The sequence below is a fragment of the Pristiophorus japonicus genome, chromosome 21 (genome assembly GCF_044704955.1).
Source record: "Pristiophorus japonicus isolate sPriJap1 chromosome 21, sPriJap1.hap1, whole genome shotgun sequence".
Taxonomy (NCBI): Eukaryota; Metazoa; Chordata; class Chondrichthyes; family Pristiophoridae; genus Pristiophorus; species Pristiophorus japonicus.
The window spans coordinates 81,590,812-81,607,330 of NC_091997.1; the positions used below are offsets into that span (position 1 = coordinate 81,590,812).

A 16,519-nucleotide genomic window follows, 5' to 3' on the forward strand; every position below is an offset into this window, starting at 1 on the left:
AGTTAATTTGGGCAGAAATTCAAGAATTTCACTCTGTTCCCTTTGCAAAATATTTCCCAGGCGATTAAACATATTCCGTGATAACCCAGAAGGCACATGGCTTTTGGAAGGAATGAAGTGGCTGGGCTCAAAGCCCTTTTCGATTTGAATAATTTATGTTTCATATTCTAAATCAGTAGTATCAGCACTTTGATTTGTTTTTGTTCCTGTCTATGTATGCAATTTTTCTTTCCTTTCCAAATTATATCTCATCTTCAATCCCACGGACATACTCGGTCTGCTGCTGAGGAGTAAGATGGCATGCTCCCAGATCATTGCTAATGATCTCTCTGGCCAGCAACCAGGAGGCACTATGGATTAGTCAAGACTCATTCTATCCGCTTGGATTTCCTTCCATCCAGCAGACTGTATCTTGGCATGGCTCGGGTCAGGACCATCGTGAACAGGATTGACATTACGGCTCCATGACACTGAGCACATCAGTACTTGAAACACTTGGTGCCACCCGATTTGCAGCTTTTAAAGAACATGACACTTGTCTTGTATTATATGCTGCTCTTTATCACAAGTTTAGAAATGGATGAGACAGCCCATAAGTGCACGTATATTGCTTGCGCACATACACAAAGCATAGCTGCACACACAGGTCCTGTGCGCAGAAGTGGAGGGAATATTTGTTTCGAGGAAGGTGTTTCACAAATTTCGCACATTAACCCATTTCACAGTTGTAGGGCTAGGAACATATGACCTAAAAATTGCCACAGTGTCAAGGAACAAAAACATAAAATCTATATCCTGACAAGATAGCAGATGAAAACTTTCTATTCCAACACAATGAATTATCAAATTGATATATTATTAAACTTTTATGCTCCATGTGTCAAAGTCAAGCATGATTTCTTTATAAAATATAGAGTCATAGTTCAAAAGCTTCTCTGCTTAGTGATTTGAAACGTCATCCTTATTTTGGCCTCGCCCCTCCCTATCTCTAATCTCCTCCAGCCTCACAACCTCCCCAGAGATGTCTGCGCTCCTCTAATTCTGCCTTCCTGAGCATCCCTGATTATAATCGCTTAACCATTGGTGGCCGTGCCTTCTGTTGACTGGGCCCCAAGCTCTGGAATTCCGTCTAAACCTCTCCGCCTTTCTACCTCCCTCAAGACGCTCCTTAAAGCATATCTCTTTGACTAAGCTTTTGGTCAACTACGCTAATTTCTACTTATGTGGCCCGGTGTCACATTTTTATCATCTAACACTCCTGCGAAGTGCTTTGGGAGGTTTCACTACATTAAAGGCGCTACATAAATACAAGTTGTTGTTCATGCCCAAGTTCGTAGGAACAGCTGGAAAAAGAATTGTTTGTGGCTACAACATACAAAGCAATATGATGTTAATATTGGAAAGGGGAGATGTGGGGCAGAATCCCCATATTTAGTAAAAGCAGACTAACTGAAGGCTATGGACCATTGCTACAATCTCTCCTGATTCTTAGCCCTGAATTATCATGACTGCTACATTGACTAAAAAACACTAAAGGGCAGCTTTGTGGCCACGAGATTCAACAGGACAAATGTGTGCCTTTTGCAGGAGAAATGGGCCGTCAAGGCTATGTCCTCGCTTAAGAGACAATTTACTAACAAGAAGCTGGGCAGGAAGCAAAATCAATACTCGACCATCTTGAATGACCATTTGTAGTTTGTTAAACTCCATTTACTTCAAATATCATATTAATCTGGTAGGTAAATGCAGGGGTTTTGCTATTTGTTGGAGAACCCATTATTTTTTGCAGACTGGCCCAGCATTAGGACTGCTGGGGCAACTGTGGAGAACACGAGTCAGGAGATTCTCGGCATCGTCTCCGATCAAGAGACAAGTTTGAAGTGGTGGCCACAGGAACGTCAATGGTATTGGGCACTGAATGGATCAACCTTCACCAGTGCCTGTATTGTATTGGGAGCTGAGCTGGGGGCAGTTTCTGGGGGACGTGAGATACAAGCTCCATACAAGTGCCTGCACTCAGAGCATAATTTGGAGCAGTCTCCAACTGCAAGATCAGAAGCTGAATCGGGGCCATGGGCAAAGGTTTTAATGGCAGACGCACATCTGGCTGGAAGAAAACTGCTTTGTCTCAAAAGGTCAAGTCTCGAAGCTACTTAAATTTTAAAATATTTTATTAAAAGCCCAAAAAGGATAGACTTGCCTTCTGTTGCTAATGCAATCTGTACCGCAAATTTAAAGATAGGTTAATGAACCGGTTCACATTTTCATGGTAGTTTGGCCTAAAAACTGCTTCGCACAACAGCTATCCAAGTGGATAGATGTGTCATTTTTTTTTTTTGGTTTCAATTATTCTAGCCTGGTCCGCTCCCTCTTTCCCTGACCAAAGAGAGAGACTCACCACATGTTGAGCACTTTGACGCAGCTACAAAGAGTTTAAAGAGAAAAGACAACAGATTAATCCAAGGAGAAAGCCCCATTAGGCTCATCATGCACACGACTCAAATGGTTGGGGTGGGGAGGGAGGGAGATATAGCTGTAGTGCAAGAGGGCTGCCGAGGAGAGCGAGGATTGAGTTGCCGGGATGGAATGAGGGAAGCAAAGAGCGAGTCAAGGAAAGGACGCACAGGAGAAGCAAAAACAGATTTAACTGAACAAAATCCCTGGACATGGAAAGTCAGCCAATTAAAATACAGAAGCTGGACAAGTGACAAGCCGTTTGTAAACTAGCAGATGTAAAATGTCCTGCAAACTCAGAAAATGAATGGAACCAGTCACGTGACCAGATCACATGGACATTCATGGCAGAGGCCATTTTGATTAAACAGTTGCACTCTGAATTGGCCTGTCCCACCCTTCAGGTGTTTGTCTCAAATGCTTTAACCACTGCAGCTAACTTAATGAGAATCTAAGCTAAACATTCTTCATTGTCCTACATTGATTATTCCCCACAGGATGATGAAACGTTCCCTATTAACTGGTAGTTATATTTTTTTGCACAGACTAACAAGGGGGGGGGATTCAAAAAAAGCTTTTAGCATCAAATTTTATACAGCCTTCAAAGATGCTTTATTCCATCAAATCATTTGATGTTCAAGACGGCCCTGTATCTGAATTGTGCTCATCGACTTCCTCTTCCCTCAGCATTGCCACGGCTGCTGTTCCAAAGGAGTACGTCAAGCAACTTGGCTATGCATTTAGTTCGGCACACAGCAACCTGCATCAAAGTCATACTCACAAAAATGGTCCTCCCCACTGGACACTGTTGCCGGGAAACACCCAGCTACATCGATATTTATAAGAATCATTTTAATGGCTTCGAGTTCCTTTTACCAGAGATCACCAAGCACTGGTCGGACATCCCTTCTACACCCACAGAGCTTGGACTGAGTTCACTCTTTCAGTTGGATGTTTTACAACCGTAACTCCTTGCTCCAAAGCATGAAGTGGCATTGCCATGGTAACCCTCTCCTGCACTTTGCTATTGTCTCTCTCCCTTTTTACCTAACTGCAGCATTTGATTGGTGCCATTAAGTACACACTGCTCGTAAGAACATAAATAGGAGCAGGAATAGGCCATTCGGCCCCTCGAGCCTGCTCCGCCATTTAATATCATGGCTGATCTTCAACCTCAACTCCACTTTCCCGCACTATCCCCATATCCCTCGATTCCCTTAGTGTCCAAAATTCTATCGATCTGTGTCTTGAATATACTCAGAGACTGAGCCACCACAGCCCTCTGGGGCAGAGAACTCTAAAGATTCATCACCCTCTGAGTGAAGAAGTTTCTCTTCATCTCAGTCCTAAATGGCCGACCCCTTATTCTGAGACTGTGACCCCTGGTTCTGGACTCCACGGCCAGGGGGAAACCTCCTCCCTGCATCTACTCTGTCAAGCCCTGTAAGAATTTTGAATGTTTCAATGAGATCACCTCTCATTCTTCTAAACTCGAGAGAATATAGGCCTAGTCTACTCAATCTCTCCTCATAGGACAATCCCCCCATCCCAGCAATCAGTCTGGTGCTCATGGACCAATGCAATCTTCATTGATCAAATTTCTAACCTATGTTCTGAGAGCAGGGTGGGGGAGGGAAATGGGAAAGAGGGTATTGGGAAGGTCTAGAACAAACCAGTTTAAAATGCAGATAGTAAAGGGCAAACATGATCTGACCGGGTTAGCGGTTAAGAGTCAACTACAGCAAAAAGGTCAACTGCAGTGTAGACAATGTAATCTCCTTCAAGGCAGAGGCACGTCGAGATTGTTACGCCTTCATGCCAGTGTAAGCGGATCAGGAGAAAATGATGGAAATGCAGGAATCATTAACCCTTTCACTGGCACATACTAATACGTACATGTTGTTAACAGGTTGCCTCCTCCGTGCCTATACACAATGATTGGCAATAACAGGTGAAAATGACACTTTTTAACCATGTACATGGGACACCAACAAACTTAATCTGAGTTAACTTAACACTTCAGAGATCAACTTGATTTAATCACTTTTTTTTTGTTTGAACGCACATTGTTTATGTTGGTAAAATGCATGGTTTTCAAAAGCTCATTTCCCATCTGCCCCCACCCCCCAACCACCACAATAGCTGAATTCAGTCAACTCTAGAATAAGGGCCCCAAATTAGCATGGAGCCATTTTGCCATCCAGAACCCCATTTTGTCAGACGTTCTTCGATGCTAATCATTCAGCTGCCTTGATTCCTTGAATTACTAGAGTTAGCATTTACAAGAAATTCTTGATGAAAATTAGCCATTAGAAACAAAAGCCTAAGATGACAGCCTCTTTTCTGATTCCTGATGAACAATACTGCAGCTTCCGTGTTGAAGGTGGCAGCATCTTTAGTCATCGTAATCTCTGCTCAGTCTGAGTTATTCAGAATCTTTTCCACCAATGATGCTCCAATCAGAACAAGCACCCAATACTAGATTAAAATCATTAAAAGAAGAACCAATAGGGTAGAGCTCCATTAACCAATTGAGACAGTGAAAGGGTTAAAAGGATCAAGGGAAACTGCTGTTCCATCCACGTAAATTATAGTCTGCATGCAGTAATCAGCCAGATACATTTCAATGAAGGTTAATGCTCCACACTTTCAGAATCCATCCCAAAAAGATAGATCACCCGCAAATGACTATGGTTGCCAGCTAGCTTATAGAAGTGGCCAGTGTTGGCAATGCTGAGATTCAGGGTGTTTTCCCCATTCCTTTGCTGAATTGTGAAGAGGAAATTTTCAGCAATGGTTCGCCGATCAAGAAGTCCTATTGATGCACTTCTTCTACCAGGAAGCAAGTTCAAATTTGGCCTTTTAGTCAACTGAAGTGGGGCTTCATTAGTCTCTTTCGTAACCAAGTGTTGCTGGGGGCAGGTGGGAAATAGGTGGGGCTGGGGGGGGGGGGGGGAAGGGGAGAAGAGTGGGGGGGAAAAAGAGAAATGGAAAATTAGCGTTTAGAAAAATGACCAATTAAAATTTTCTCTCAATTTTCAAATATGATAACATGAACTGAAGAGAAAACTTCAAGCTGCTTAAAACTCCACTCACAGTTGAGTCTCTGAATTCTGGGACCTTTTGTAGAATATTCTAAAGTTGAGTGCGCGCACACTCAGACTGCAACAACCAACGAAAGGTAATGGATGGTGCAAGGTGGAGCACTCACCAAGCATGAGGTTGCACAATGCGTCATAAGGGCACATACTTGGTATCCTCGGTAACGTCCACCTCTGGCAGGGCTGCGATTGGTGCACTGGAGTGTGCCGCTGTTGGGTCGTCGGCGTTGAGCTCGCCATTGGTTGAGCTGACCACCTGTCAAGATGGATGGGGATAAAAACTTTACACGGGTACAGATCACACTGCCCACAGCAAGAGTGCCAACACTACTGCGATTTATTCTACGGACATTGTTAAGTCAGCTCTTCTCTCCCTCTTCACCCCCCCCGTGGCCCCAACCCAATCATTCCCTCCTTCCCAAGATAATGCACACAATCAGAGTTTCATATGTCCCGGACAATATTTATCCCTCAACTAACATCACTAAAAAAAAAAAAGAGTAACTGGTCATTATCACATTGCTGTTTGTGGGAGCTTGCTGTGTGCAACATTACAACAGTGACTATGGCCCCAAGTTTCGTGCCGCGGCGAAAACGGCGCACCTCCGAGCTGGGCGCCTGTTTTTCATGCCGAAAACTGCGCCTAAAAAAAAATCCGATATTCTCGAGCTCCTTGGAGCTCGATGTCGGCGTGCTCTTCGCAGCAGGGGGCGGAGCCCAACACTCGCGTCGATTTTCTAAGCATCAGGGGGTGGGTACAATTTAAATTAGCCTTCGTGGTGCCGGCAACCCTGCGCGTGCGCGTTGGAGCGTGCGCGCAGTCTCACACAAACATTGGCACTCGGCCATTTTTTAAAATACTGCAGAAAAAGTGACGATTTGTTTCTTGGACCCCTGCAAAGGCTTGTAATTTAATTTTTTTTGATATTTCTGTGTGTGAGGGAGTGCTTTTAGCAGCACTGCTGAATAAATCACCTGCTGAAATCAGTGAGTTCAGCTTTTCACTGCTAAACTTGCAGAACCGGTGCTGCATTGGTGCATGCAAATTAAGGACTGTGTGTTTGGAGAAATAAGAGTGCCAATTCAACTTTGCAATAATACGTGGTGTGGACAATGCAGCACCCATTCTGCAAATTTAAATATAAAACTGTCGATGTGGCTGCCTCTCCCTGTCCAAATGGCCTCAGTCCCCCTCACAGCTCGAAGGCTGCTGCTGTATCTTCAGCTGCCGGCCAGCCACTGACACCGTCCCTAAAGCGTGGCCGAATGGCCTCAAGCACCATAAAGAGCTGCGTGTGTCAGGTGTTGATTCTTCAGCTGCCAGCCAGCCACCGACACCGCTGATATCCTATGGCCGAATGGCCTCACGTCCGTCCGCTGCTGATTCTTTGGCTGCCGGCCAGCCACTGACGCCGCCCCTAAAGCGGGGCCGAAAGGCCTCAAGAACCTTAATGAGCTGCGTGTGTCCTGCGTTGATTCTTCGGCTGCCGGCCAGCCACTGACACCGCTGCTATCTCATGGCCGAATGGCCTCACATCGGTCCGCTGATTCTTCGGCTGCCGGCCAGCCACTGACGCCGCTATCTCATGGCTGAATGGCCTCGGGTCCGTCCGGTGCTGCTTCTTCGCGGCCAGCCACGAAGAGAATGAAGGCCTACCTCAAGCACTGCAGCTCAGCTCGAAGCTTGCTGCCGCTGCCGTCGAGACACTGACGCTACACCGCTGCCTGTCTCCAACATGAAAGGCCTGCCCTGAAGCACTTTCACACAGGTAGGAACATGGTTTTTTAAATCTTTTCTTTGCTTATAAATTTTTATTCAGGTTAGATTTATTTGTATAATATTTATAAGTATAACTAAGGATTGATTGTAGAATTTAATGACTTCCCTTCCCCCCCCACCTCGTTCCCTACGCCTAATTTGTAACCTACGCCTGATTTTCTAAAGTGTAGACAAGGTTTTTTCGAGCATACAAAAATCTTCACTTACTCCATTCTAAGTTAGTTTGGAGTAAGTTTTCACTCACGAAACTTTGAAATCAGGCATAAGTGGCCAGACACGCCCCCTTTTGAAAAAAAAAATTCTGTTCCAAAGTGAAACTGTTCTATCTGACTAGAACTGGAGCAAACTAAATGTGGAGAATTCCGATTTCTAAGATACTCCGTTCTACACCAGTTGCTCCTAAAAATCAGGAGCAAATCATGTGGAAACTTGGGGCCTAGATCTCAAAAGTATTTAATTGGCAATGACGCACTTTGGGATGTTCTGAGCACATGAAAGTCACTGTATAAATACAAGTTATTTCTTTCTTATAAATACATACGATACTGAAAGGACTTGCTGAGGGAATTCTTCTCAACTTTCTTATTGTTACATTAAGTTAATGCGGGTCCCCAGTCACAGTGGGATTGCCAATATTCAGACCTAGGAACGGCAGAAAATTAATGTCAGCTTGAAGAGACCGTGTCTAAAACTGAGCCGAATGCTTGCAGGACTCCAGTTGCGGGATGGAGCTGCTTCTGAAAGCAGATCTCACATCTGGAGTCTTGTCACGGTGGCAACGATGTCCTCCTTCGCACTGTGGGCGTTTCACCAGTGGAAGGAAGGACGAAATCGGGAGCGAAAACAAATGGGCTGCCGGTTTCGTCAACCCAAGTGTCTCAATCTCTTGCACCCCTCTCCCATCTGGATAGAAAACTGGGGAAATTATTTAAAAAACAATCTTATAGAAACTGCATATATGCTGGCTACTGTGTACACACAGTTGTTGAAAAGAATATTTGAATCCTAATTTAGTGGAGTCATGCTGCCGATACATACTCCAAAAGCTGCTTCAATTTCTTTGTGGGCACAAAGGGTAGGGTTTGAGGCATTCTTTATTTCCGGTCATCACTGAGTTCGCTTTCATCACAACAGTCTTAGTGGCAGGAAAGCAATGGCAGCATTGGGTCTACTATTGACTTTTGGAAAGCCTTGACCTGCTTGACTTATAGCGGCAAATAGAACGCCAATATCCTGCCGATTTGGTGCTTGACTGCCAGTACTTGCTCATTTAGGCACAGGGACAATCTTCATTGTGCCAAGCTGGCGTTATATCCTAATATGATGCTATATACATCCTTCAGGTGCCAGCCGTGGCTCAATGATCACATTCCCGCCAAGGATCTAAGCAGATAATGCACGCTGACGCTCCAAGGTAGCACTGAGGGAGCGTTGTACTGTCGGAGGTGCCGTCTGCTCTCTCAGGTGTGCTTAAGATCGCACGCCACTATTTCGAAGAGTATCTCTCTGTGTCCTGGACAATATTTATCCCTCAACTAACATCACAAAAAAAACAGATTAACTGGTCATTATCACATTGCTGTTTGTGGGAGTTTGCAGAGCACAATATTACAACAGTGACTATACCTCAAAAGTATTTAATTGGCAATGACGTACTTTGGGACGTTCTGAGCACATGAAAGGCACTGTATGAATACAAGTTCTTTCTTTCTTATAAATACATACGATACTGAAAGGGCTTCCTGAGGGAATTCTACTCAACTTTCCTATTGTTACATTAAGACGGAGCTAATCAAAAAAAAAATTCTCCTAAAGCTGATGAAGTAAGTCTCAAAAGGATATCTGCTGTCGGAAAAAAGTATGAAACATTTGGCATTATGGAGAATGCTTAACTGTTGAACTTGGCTTAATTCCCAATCCCATTTTCAGATAGCCACCAGTATATGCAGGGCATCCTTCTCAGTTTTATAGGGAATGTTGACCCATTTACAGACATCTTTATGGACTTTCAATGCTGCTCCATGGGCGGTAGTTTTGCTAATTGTTTATTAGGTCCTCCATCCTCTCAAAAGATAAAGAAGTTGACCCAGTGAACTCGCACTGGCACACACTTGTGGTCGACATGCCGTTCAGGGACAGCCAGCATGAAATTCCACGGTTACTGCCAATCCTGCTCTGTTCAGTCAACAATAGGGACACCTGTAAAGTGCTGGAAGGGAAAACCCACGACCTCTAGCACCTAGAAGGACAAGGGCAGCAGGCGCATGGGAGCACCATCACCTCCAAGTTACAGACCACCCTGACTTAGAAATATATCGACCGTTCCTTCATCGTCGCTGGGTCACAATCCTGGAACTCCTTCCCCTAACAGCATTGTGGGAGCACCTTCACCACACGGACTGCAGCGGTTCAAGGCGGCAGCTCACCACCACCTTCTCAAGGGCAATTAGGGATGGGCAATAAATGCTGGCTTTGCCAGCGATGCCCACATCCCAGGAATTAATTTTTAATAAAGAGTGCAGCCTGAAAAATAGAATGCAGCAAGATCAGAAACGCCCATTTCCCCATCGGACCATGGTAGAAATGATTTGCAAATACATCAAACATTCTTCCTTATGGGATCTAAATGCTCACCACATGTATTTATTGGGCACACCTCTGAAGAAAGGCAGGCACTATTGCCCAAATACACAAAGGGATTCCCAAAGCACACAGCACACTTGCCCCGTGCACTACATTGGCAACTCCTCTGTTTCACACAATTGTTGGCTGTTGCTGATTCTTCCAATAACGGCGTCTTGAAAAACAATAGGCTCACGGATCTGTACCTTATTCTTAAACTGAATGCCTTGTCCGAGGTGATTTAAAGGTACCTGTGCTTTATTTAGCATTCACTTTATTAAGAGGGCAGAGTAGTGGTTTGGAGCACCAACAGAAAGCAATAGATTGGCACGAGGAGGATTTGTGCCAAGTGATCAGTAAAGCGTTAGGTTCTTGTTAGTACGTTAGAAAATCTAATGGAAGGTGCGCTCCAGGATAATCGTACCTTCATGCAGTTACACAAATAGTGCTTTCTCATACTATTCATTCTTTTTAGGACACATGCCCTTATTAGCATGTCTTACCAGCTCCCTGTCCTCTTTTTCTCGCCTGTAGTTACCTCTGCATCCGAGAGAGGACTGCTGACAGTCATACTGTTTGGCTATTGACGCAGAGTCAGAAGGTTGTGGGTTCAAGTCCCATTTCATAGACTCGAGCACATAAATCTAGGCTGACACTCCAGTGCAGTGCTGAGGGAGAGCTGCACTGTCTGAGATGCCGTCTTTCAGATGGGACATTAAACCGAGGCCCCTTCTGCTCTCTCAGGTGGATATAAAAGATCCCACGGCACTATTTGGAAGAGCAGCAGGAGAGTTCTCCCCGGTGTCCTGGCCAATATTTATCCCTCAATCAACAACACCAAAAGCAAATTATCTGGTCATCATCACACTACTGTGGGATCTTGCTGTGCTCAAACTGGCTGCCGTGTTTCCTCAATTACAACAGTGACTGCACTCCAAAAGTATATCACTGGCCACAGAGCCCTTTGGGATGTCCTGTGGTCATGAAAGACCACAGGACATTCAAAAATGCATCTGTCTCACTTTCCTTTTTTCCCTTGGTACTCCCATAAGACACGGAGAATAATTCAAGGTTTAGTGGAATCAACTTGCCTGCCCTGGAACTGCAATTTACAATTTTCTGGAAGGTTAGTCTCCACCCCCCAGTATAGACAACCCTTAGAAACCTGACGCAAATCTGCCCCACAAATGCAGCAGCGTGGGACAACCCCGTTCTGGGCTATTGAGAGACACACAGCTACGTGGACGGGTTTTGACTCTGAACGGCAAATCTCCCTCCGGCAACCAATCAGACAAGAAGATTTTATACCTGGACTGAGCCCCCGTGTCTGTCAGACGCCAGCTGGGAGGTCAGGTAGGAAGGATTTTGCTGCCGGTTTGGCTGAATTTCCCATGCTCCTCTGCGATCAGCTCCTCCTGTCTACTCATTGGTTACAACACAGGGTGGGGGGGAAGGGTGGCAAAAGGTGGGCTCCATGCAGCACAGCAGGCCCAAACAAAGCAGTGAAACAAAAAGTTAGTTATTAGGGATTAATAAACTGGTTAGCAAAGCACAAATGGTGTCGTTCTTAGGTATGCCATGAGACATAGGTTTGCCGCTATATATTTTGAAGAAAATGAAAAGGAATATATATATATATATATATTTTTTAATATAAAGTGTGGCACATTAAGGATAGCACAGCACAATCCCGCAGTGGATTGCAAGAGGGTTTTGTCACCGCAGCAGGGACCCAGGGGTGAACTCCCTTGGGGCTCCAGTGGCATAAACCCAGGCTGCACACATTGATGGGGATTCCGAAGTTATGGCGGAGAGAATTTACCCACCACCACCTCATAACACGAGGCAGACAAGAGGACATAAGTCACACGTCTTCCATCAATAGGTGTGCAGATAGTGTCACTAATGTCAGAAGCATGTGGAGGAATCTTTTCACTTCCCAGAACAAACTGCACCGCAGGGAAAAGACGAGACAGCGAAAGGGGATGAAGAAAGCAAAGTGCGGCACAAGTGTGGGCTGATGGATCCCAAACTAATGGGCGTTTATGGAAAGGTCAGTTTTGGACGTGTGTTCTTGAAATTTTGAGCCAAATAGATAAAATTGTAATACATGTCAACTTGGGACCAAAATCCTTTTTGAAAACAGCCGTGATTACCAACATACCTAATAGCGCACCAGAGTAACAAGTGATTAATCAGTTCATACATCGCAGCGTTCAACCGTGAAACGGTGCGGCAGGTTCAAAGTTCCATTCAGGAGAAGACGGCAAAATAAAAAAGCATTTTTGCTTATTGTGGATTTCACCTGTGCCAGAATGACACGGAGATCTGCCATTCCGACTCTCTGGAGGAGCTTCTCTGCTCACGACAAGTTACGGGGGGTGGGGGTGGGTCAATAAATGGCTCGATAAGGAAAGCGGTGAGTTAGTGTAGGGTCTGGCTCTAAATGGTGAGGGTGGGAATCAGTGCCAGTCGTGAAGTGAACCATGACCGACTTCAACTGTTCAGTGCTACCCGACTGACGTCGAGGGCCTGAAGTTATGCTGACCCATCGCATTTCCCCATCTCTGTAACTGTCATTGGCTGAGAGACACACCATAGGAAGGGAAGATCAGAAATGGCAGATCCCCATTAAATTGGGGGGGGGGGGGGGGGTGGGGGGGGGGAGGAAACGGCGATATGTCCCAAGAGGTGGAAGGGTTGTGTGGGGAATACTTAATAAAAGCACATTTCCCCCTCCCTTTAATAAAAGTGGGTTCCAGCACTATTTTATTCATAAAGACAGGTTAATGTTTTAAACCTTTTACACCATTTTGAGTAAATTCAGTAAATCTAGCTTCTGAATGGTCACTGTGCCCCGACAGGCAGGGGCCAAAGAGCCAAAAGACAGAAACAAACCGGACTGGACTGCCGGCAATCCTTGCACCCACCTGGTTTCGGAGTGGCTGTTGCTGTGTGGCTTTTTCTCGGAGCACCTGGCTCTCTCTGTTGACTCCCTGATCCGTGTGACTGGAACCAACCGGCGTGGGCTGTGGAACAGAAAGCAAAGGCCCATTAGGGCCAGACCAAAATAATCCACACCACACACACAATCCTTCTTTAAGCCGCGAATGTGAGCCGACAGACACCTCGTTCAATCGAATGTATATTTTGAAACTGCGTGGGCTCATATCTGCCATCTCCTGCTCGATCTCCCCTCCCTGTGGCTTGCTACATCACTGCTCAAGGACCCGGCAGCAGTGAGCTCTAGAACTCCCTGCCTAAACTTCTCCGCCTCTTTCCTCCTTCAAGACGCTCCTTAAAACCTACCTCTGTGACCTACACCTGCGCTAACTTCTACTTATGTGGCTCGGTGTCAAATTTTATATCTCATAATACTCCTGTGAAGCGCCTTGGGACGTTTCACTACGTTAAAGGCGCTATATAAATACAAGTTGTTATTCTCAAGAGCTTCCTAGTTTAGCGTCGCTGTGTGTTCTAGAGACAGGAGATGCATCAACCGCAAAGTAAATCTCTTCAACCCCCTCGCCCCACTCAGTTTCTGAGAGAACATAGGTTCCTGCGAGATGTTCCACCTAATGGTTCAATGCAAAATAGATTCAACTGGTTAAAAAGTCTGGGGCATCGACACATTCAAATCTGCAGCATCAAATTCTCCAAATCCTCATTAAACTCAACGAAGAATATATTTAGGTCACTGTCAGCCAATCCAATTGCAAGAGTAGGACTGGTTCATTTTTGGGTCTTCTGTACTCTCTTCACTCTGGATTGCTAACACTGTTGTATCTTCGATCCCTAGTCCCTCGTGTACTGTGTTACTACTTGGGTAAATGTAACCCGAGGATAATGAACAGAAAACCTTGGTCTCTCTCAATTTATTTTCCTCCACAAGATCTATCTCCGATCTTCAAGACGGCATGTCCGACCTCATTCCAGTTTGAAACGGTTATGCAAATTTATTAAGTTAGCAATGAACAAGCGAATACATAACATTTATTTATGGTAAATAAAGATTTGCAGTAGAAATTCTATCTGCTGCCCCAAAGGGAAAAACAAAAGGTCACAAATCTGAATACTAATCTGTATCTCTGTATACTGCTTCCTCCTCCATGTCTCCTTGCGAGTTGGGGAGCCAGCTAAAAGCTTCCCATCACGGTTAGTGCTTGTTCAATTCACATACACCCGGGAGGACTGTGCTCTATTTCAAAACTTGTCCTGGTGCCAAGGCTCGTTACAAATTCCTAACAGCCAGGCTCAATTTAAAATACAACAGGTTGGCATATTCAGAACATCCATATGTATTTGAAAACATTGGGGTTAGACTCTCTCCCAAGCTTGTCATGATAGAAAAAAACCCCCACTAATGTACGTACCTGTGAGCATGCTCAGGTTTATAGAGCTGTTGCAATGTGAGTGGCTTTGATGTTCACAAAACTCAATAAAACCCCAGCCAGTTGGGTTGAGGTCATCCACGATGAGGTATGCAGTTGTGAGCCTAGTGGATGAACTGGCAATGTGTAGTGTGATTGTTAAACCTTTGTTAATAAACCAACTAGTTCTTAATAGCAATGTGTTGCTATGAATTCTTGAGCAAGAACCCATAAAGCAAGTACATTGCAGCCATAAACTATGCAACAGCATAGTTGGAGACTGCACAGGCGATCTTTTGCAATCTCCAGTACTGCGTCTGATTTAAGGGGATAGTCACCAGACCCACACAAGTGAGAACTGCTTCATACTTGTCACAAGGACTTCTTGCCAAAGCCCCATTTAAAACTGGTGGCATTGAGTCAAAAGTTATTGCCCTAGCCAACATTTATCCTTCAACCAACACTAAGCACATGGCAAATTATCTTGGCAACCAGGGAGCAAAGCACACAAGCAAAACAATTTATCTTGTTCGCAGTGCTGCAAGAATTAAGGCACTTAAAATAATTAAAAATGTGTGGCATCTTAGAAAAAGGTTACATAACATTAAACATTTGGGCTAGTGCTGCAGTACAACTTGAGTGCTTCCAAAATAAATGTTACACATTTTGGGGCCATAAATATAAAGATAGTCACCAATAAATCCAATAAAGAAATCACTTGATCCAGTGTGATCAGAAGTGGAAGTTGCTATCACATGGGAGTGGTTGAGGCGAATAGCATAAATGTTGCTACGGGGAAGCTAAATAAGTACATGAGGGAGAATGGAATAGAAGGATATGCAGGTAGCTTGAGGTGAGCATAGATTTAAAGTAATTGGTAGAAGGATTAGAGGGGAAGATGAGGAAAAATGTCTTCACCCAGAGGGTGGTGGGGGTCTGGAACTCACTGCCTGAAAGGGTGGTCGAGGCAGAAACCCTCACCCCATTTAAAAAGTACTTGGATGTGCACTTAAAGACCCGTAATCGACCTAGTGCTGGAAGGTGGGATTAGGCTGGGTAGCTCTTTGTCGGCTGGCCGAATGGCCTCCTTCTGTGTTGTAATTTTTCTATGATAAACACCGGCATAGACCAGTTGGGCCAAATGGCCTATTTCTGTGCTGTAAATGCTATGTGAATGTGTGTGAATAAAAACGCTATTTTCTCCCTTCACGCTACGGACCACCTGATCCAAGGCTCCTATTAACCACCCACCTAAGGCAGCTGCTACGAGATGGGAAAGTACAGCACAATGACTCGACCTCCAGTATTCACCCACCAATCCCTCTCTATTTTAAAGAGTCCTTGACGCCTCTCTGCCCAATTAGTGTATTAAGATTGGGAACTTACTGCATTCAGAATCACGGAGGCCTAAAATGCATTTGCGACCATTCTGCAGCATATGAATTGCAGCATCAATCCACTTCATCGCATGCCCGACTGTTTTTACTTAAGTATCTATTTACAGATCCGACACAGGTTGCAGGATCCGAATTAATCAAATACAAAAAGGATTGCGGCTTCAGCAACTGGGCACTTATGAATTGAATCCATGAATTAAACCGGGACCCCTGGAACATGTTTACAAAATGTAAGGTCCCAACATCCCCCAAAACAATCACCTTCTCACCCTTTCTGAAGCAGCAAATAGGTTAAATACCCTGAGCCGCTTATTTTTCTGATGTTTGCAAAAGATTAATATCAAAGGCACAACATCAAACACTGCCAATTTCAAACATCCGGTTACACAGTCAGGTTTCACTCATTAAACAACATTTATGCCGTTTGCAACCCGACCTTAATGTGTCATCTGTTGCTGCTGATTCTAAACCCTTTCAGATTTTGTTTAATTAAATTAAAATACAAGTTGTTTATGCTACTGATTTCAGCATCGATACAAACTTTACTGGAAAGGCTTTTGTACCCAATACTAAATTTAAACAATGCTCCGGAGCCTGAATCTGGATTAACAGCAAACCCAAAATGTCAGCTCGAGCAGCGAGTCTGAACAGGGAAGCACTGTGGGAGTAGTCTTTTAGCACACCTCAAGAGCTGCACGAGGGAGGGAGAGGGGGAGAGCGAGCAAGAGATTTTCAACACAAGGATGCAGCACCCAACTCCGTGCCTTCAACAGACACTTACAATTGCTTTGGTAG

The 16,519-nt window shown here is 44.7% G+C and overlaps 1 protein-coding gene across 2 annotated transcripts in view; it reads right to left on the reverse strand.

The window, feature by feature from the left end:
* LOC139234141 (casein kinase I) overlaps positions 1-16,519 on the reverse strand; it is a 174,283-nt gene that overhangs the window by 24,101 nt on the left and 133,663 nt on the right. For both annotated transcript variants that reach the window (XM_070865116.1, XM_070865117.1), the window contains 2 exons: positions 12,888-12,986; positions 5,705-5,811 (listed from right to left, as the gene is read on the reverse strand). In XM_070865116.1, coding sequence (XP_070721217.1) covers positions 5,705-5,811; positions 12,888-12,986 — 206 coding nt within the window. The remainder of the gene's footprint in view (positions 1-5,704; positions 5,812-12,887; positions 12,987-16,519) is intronic.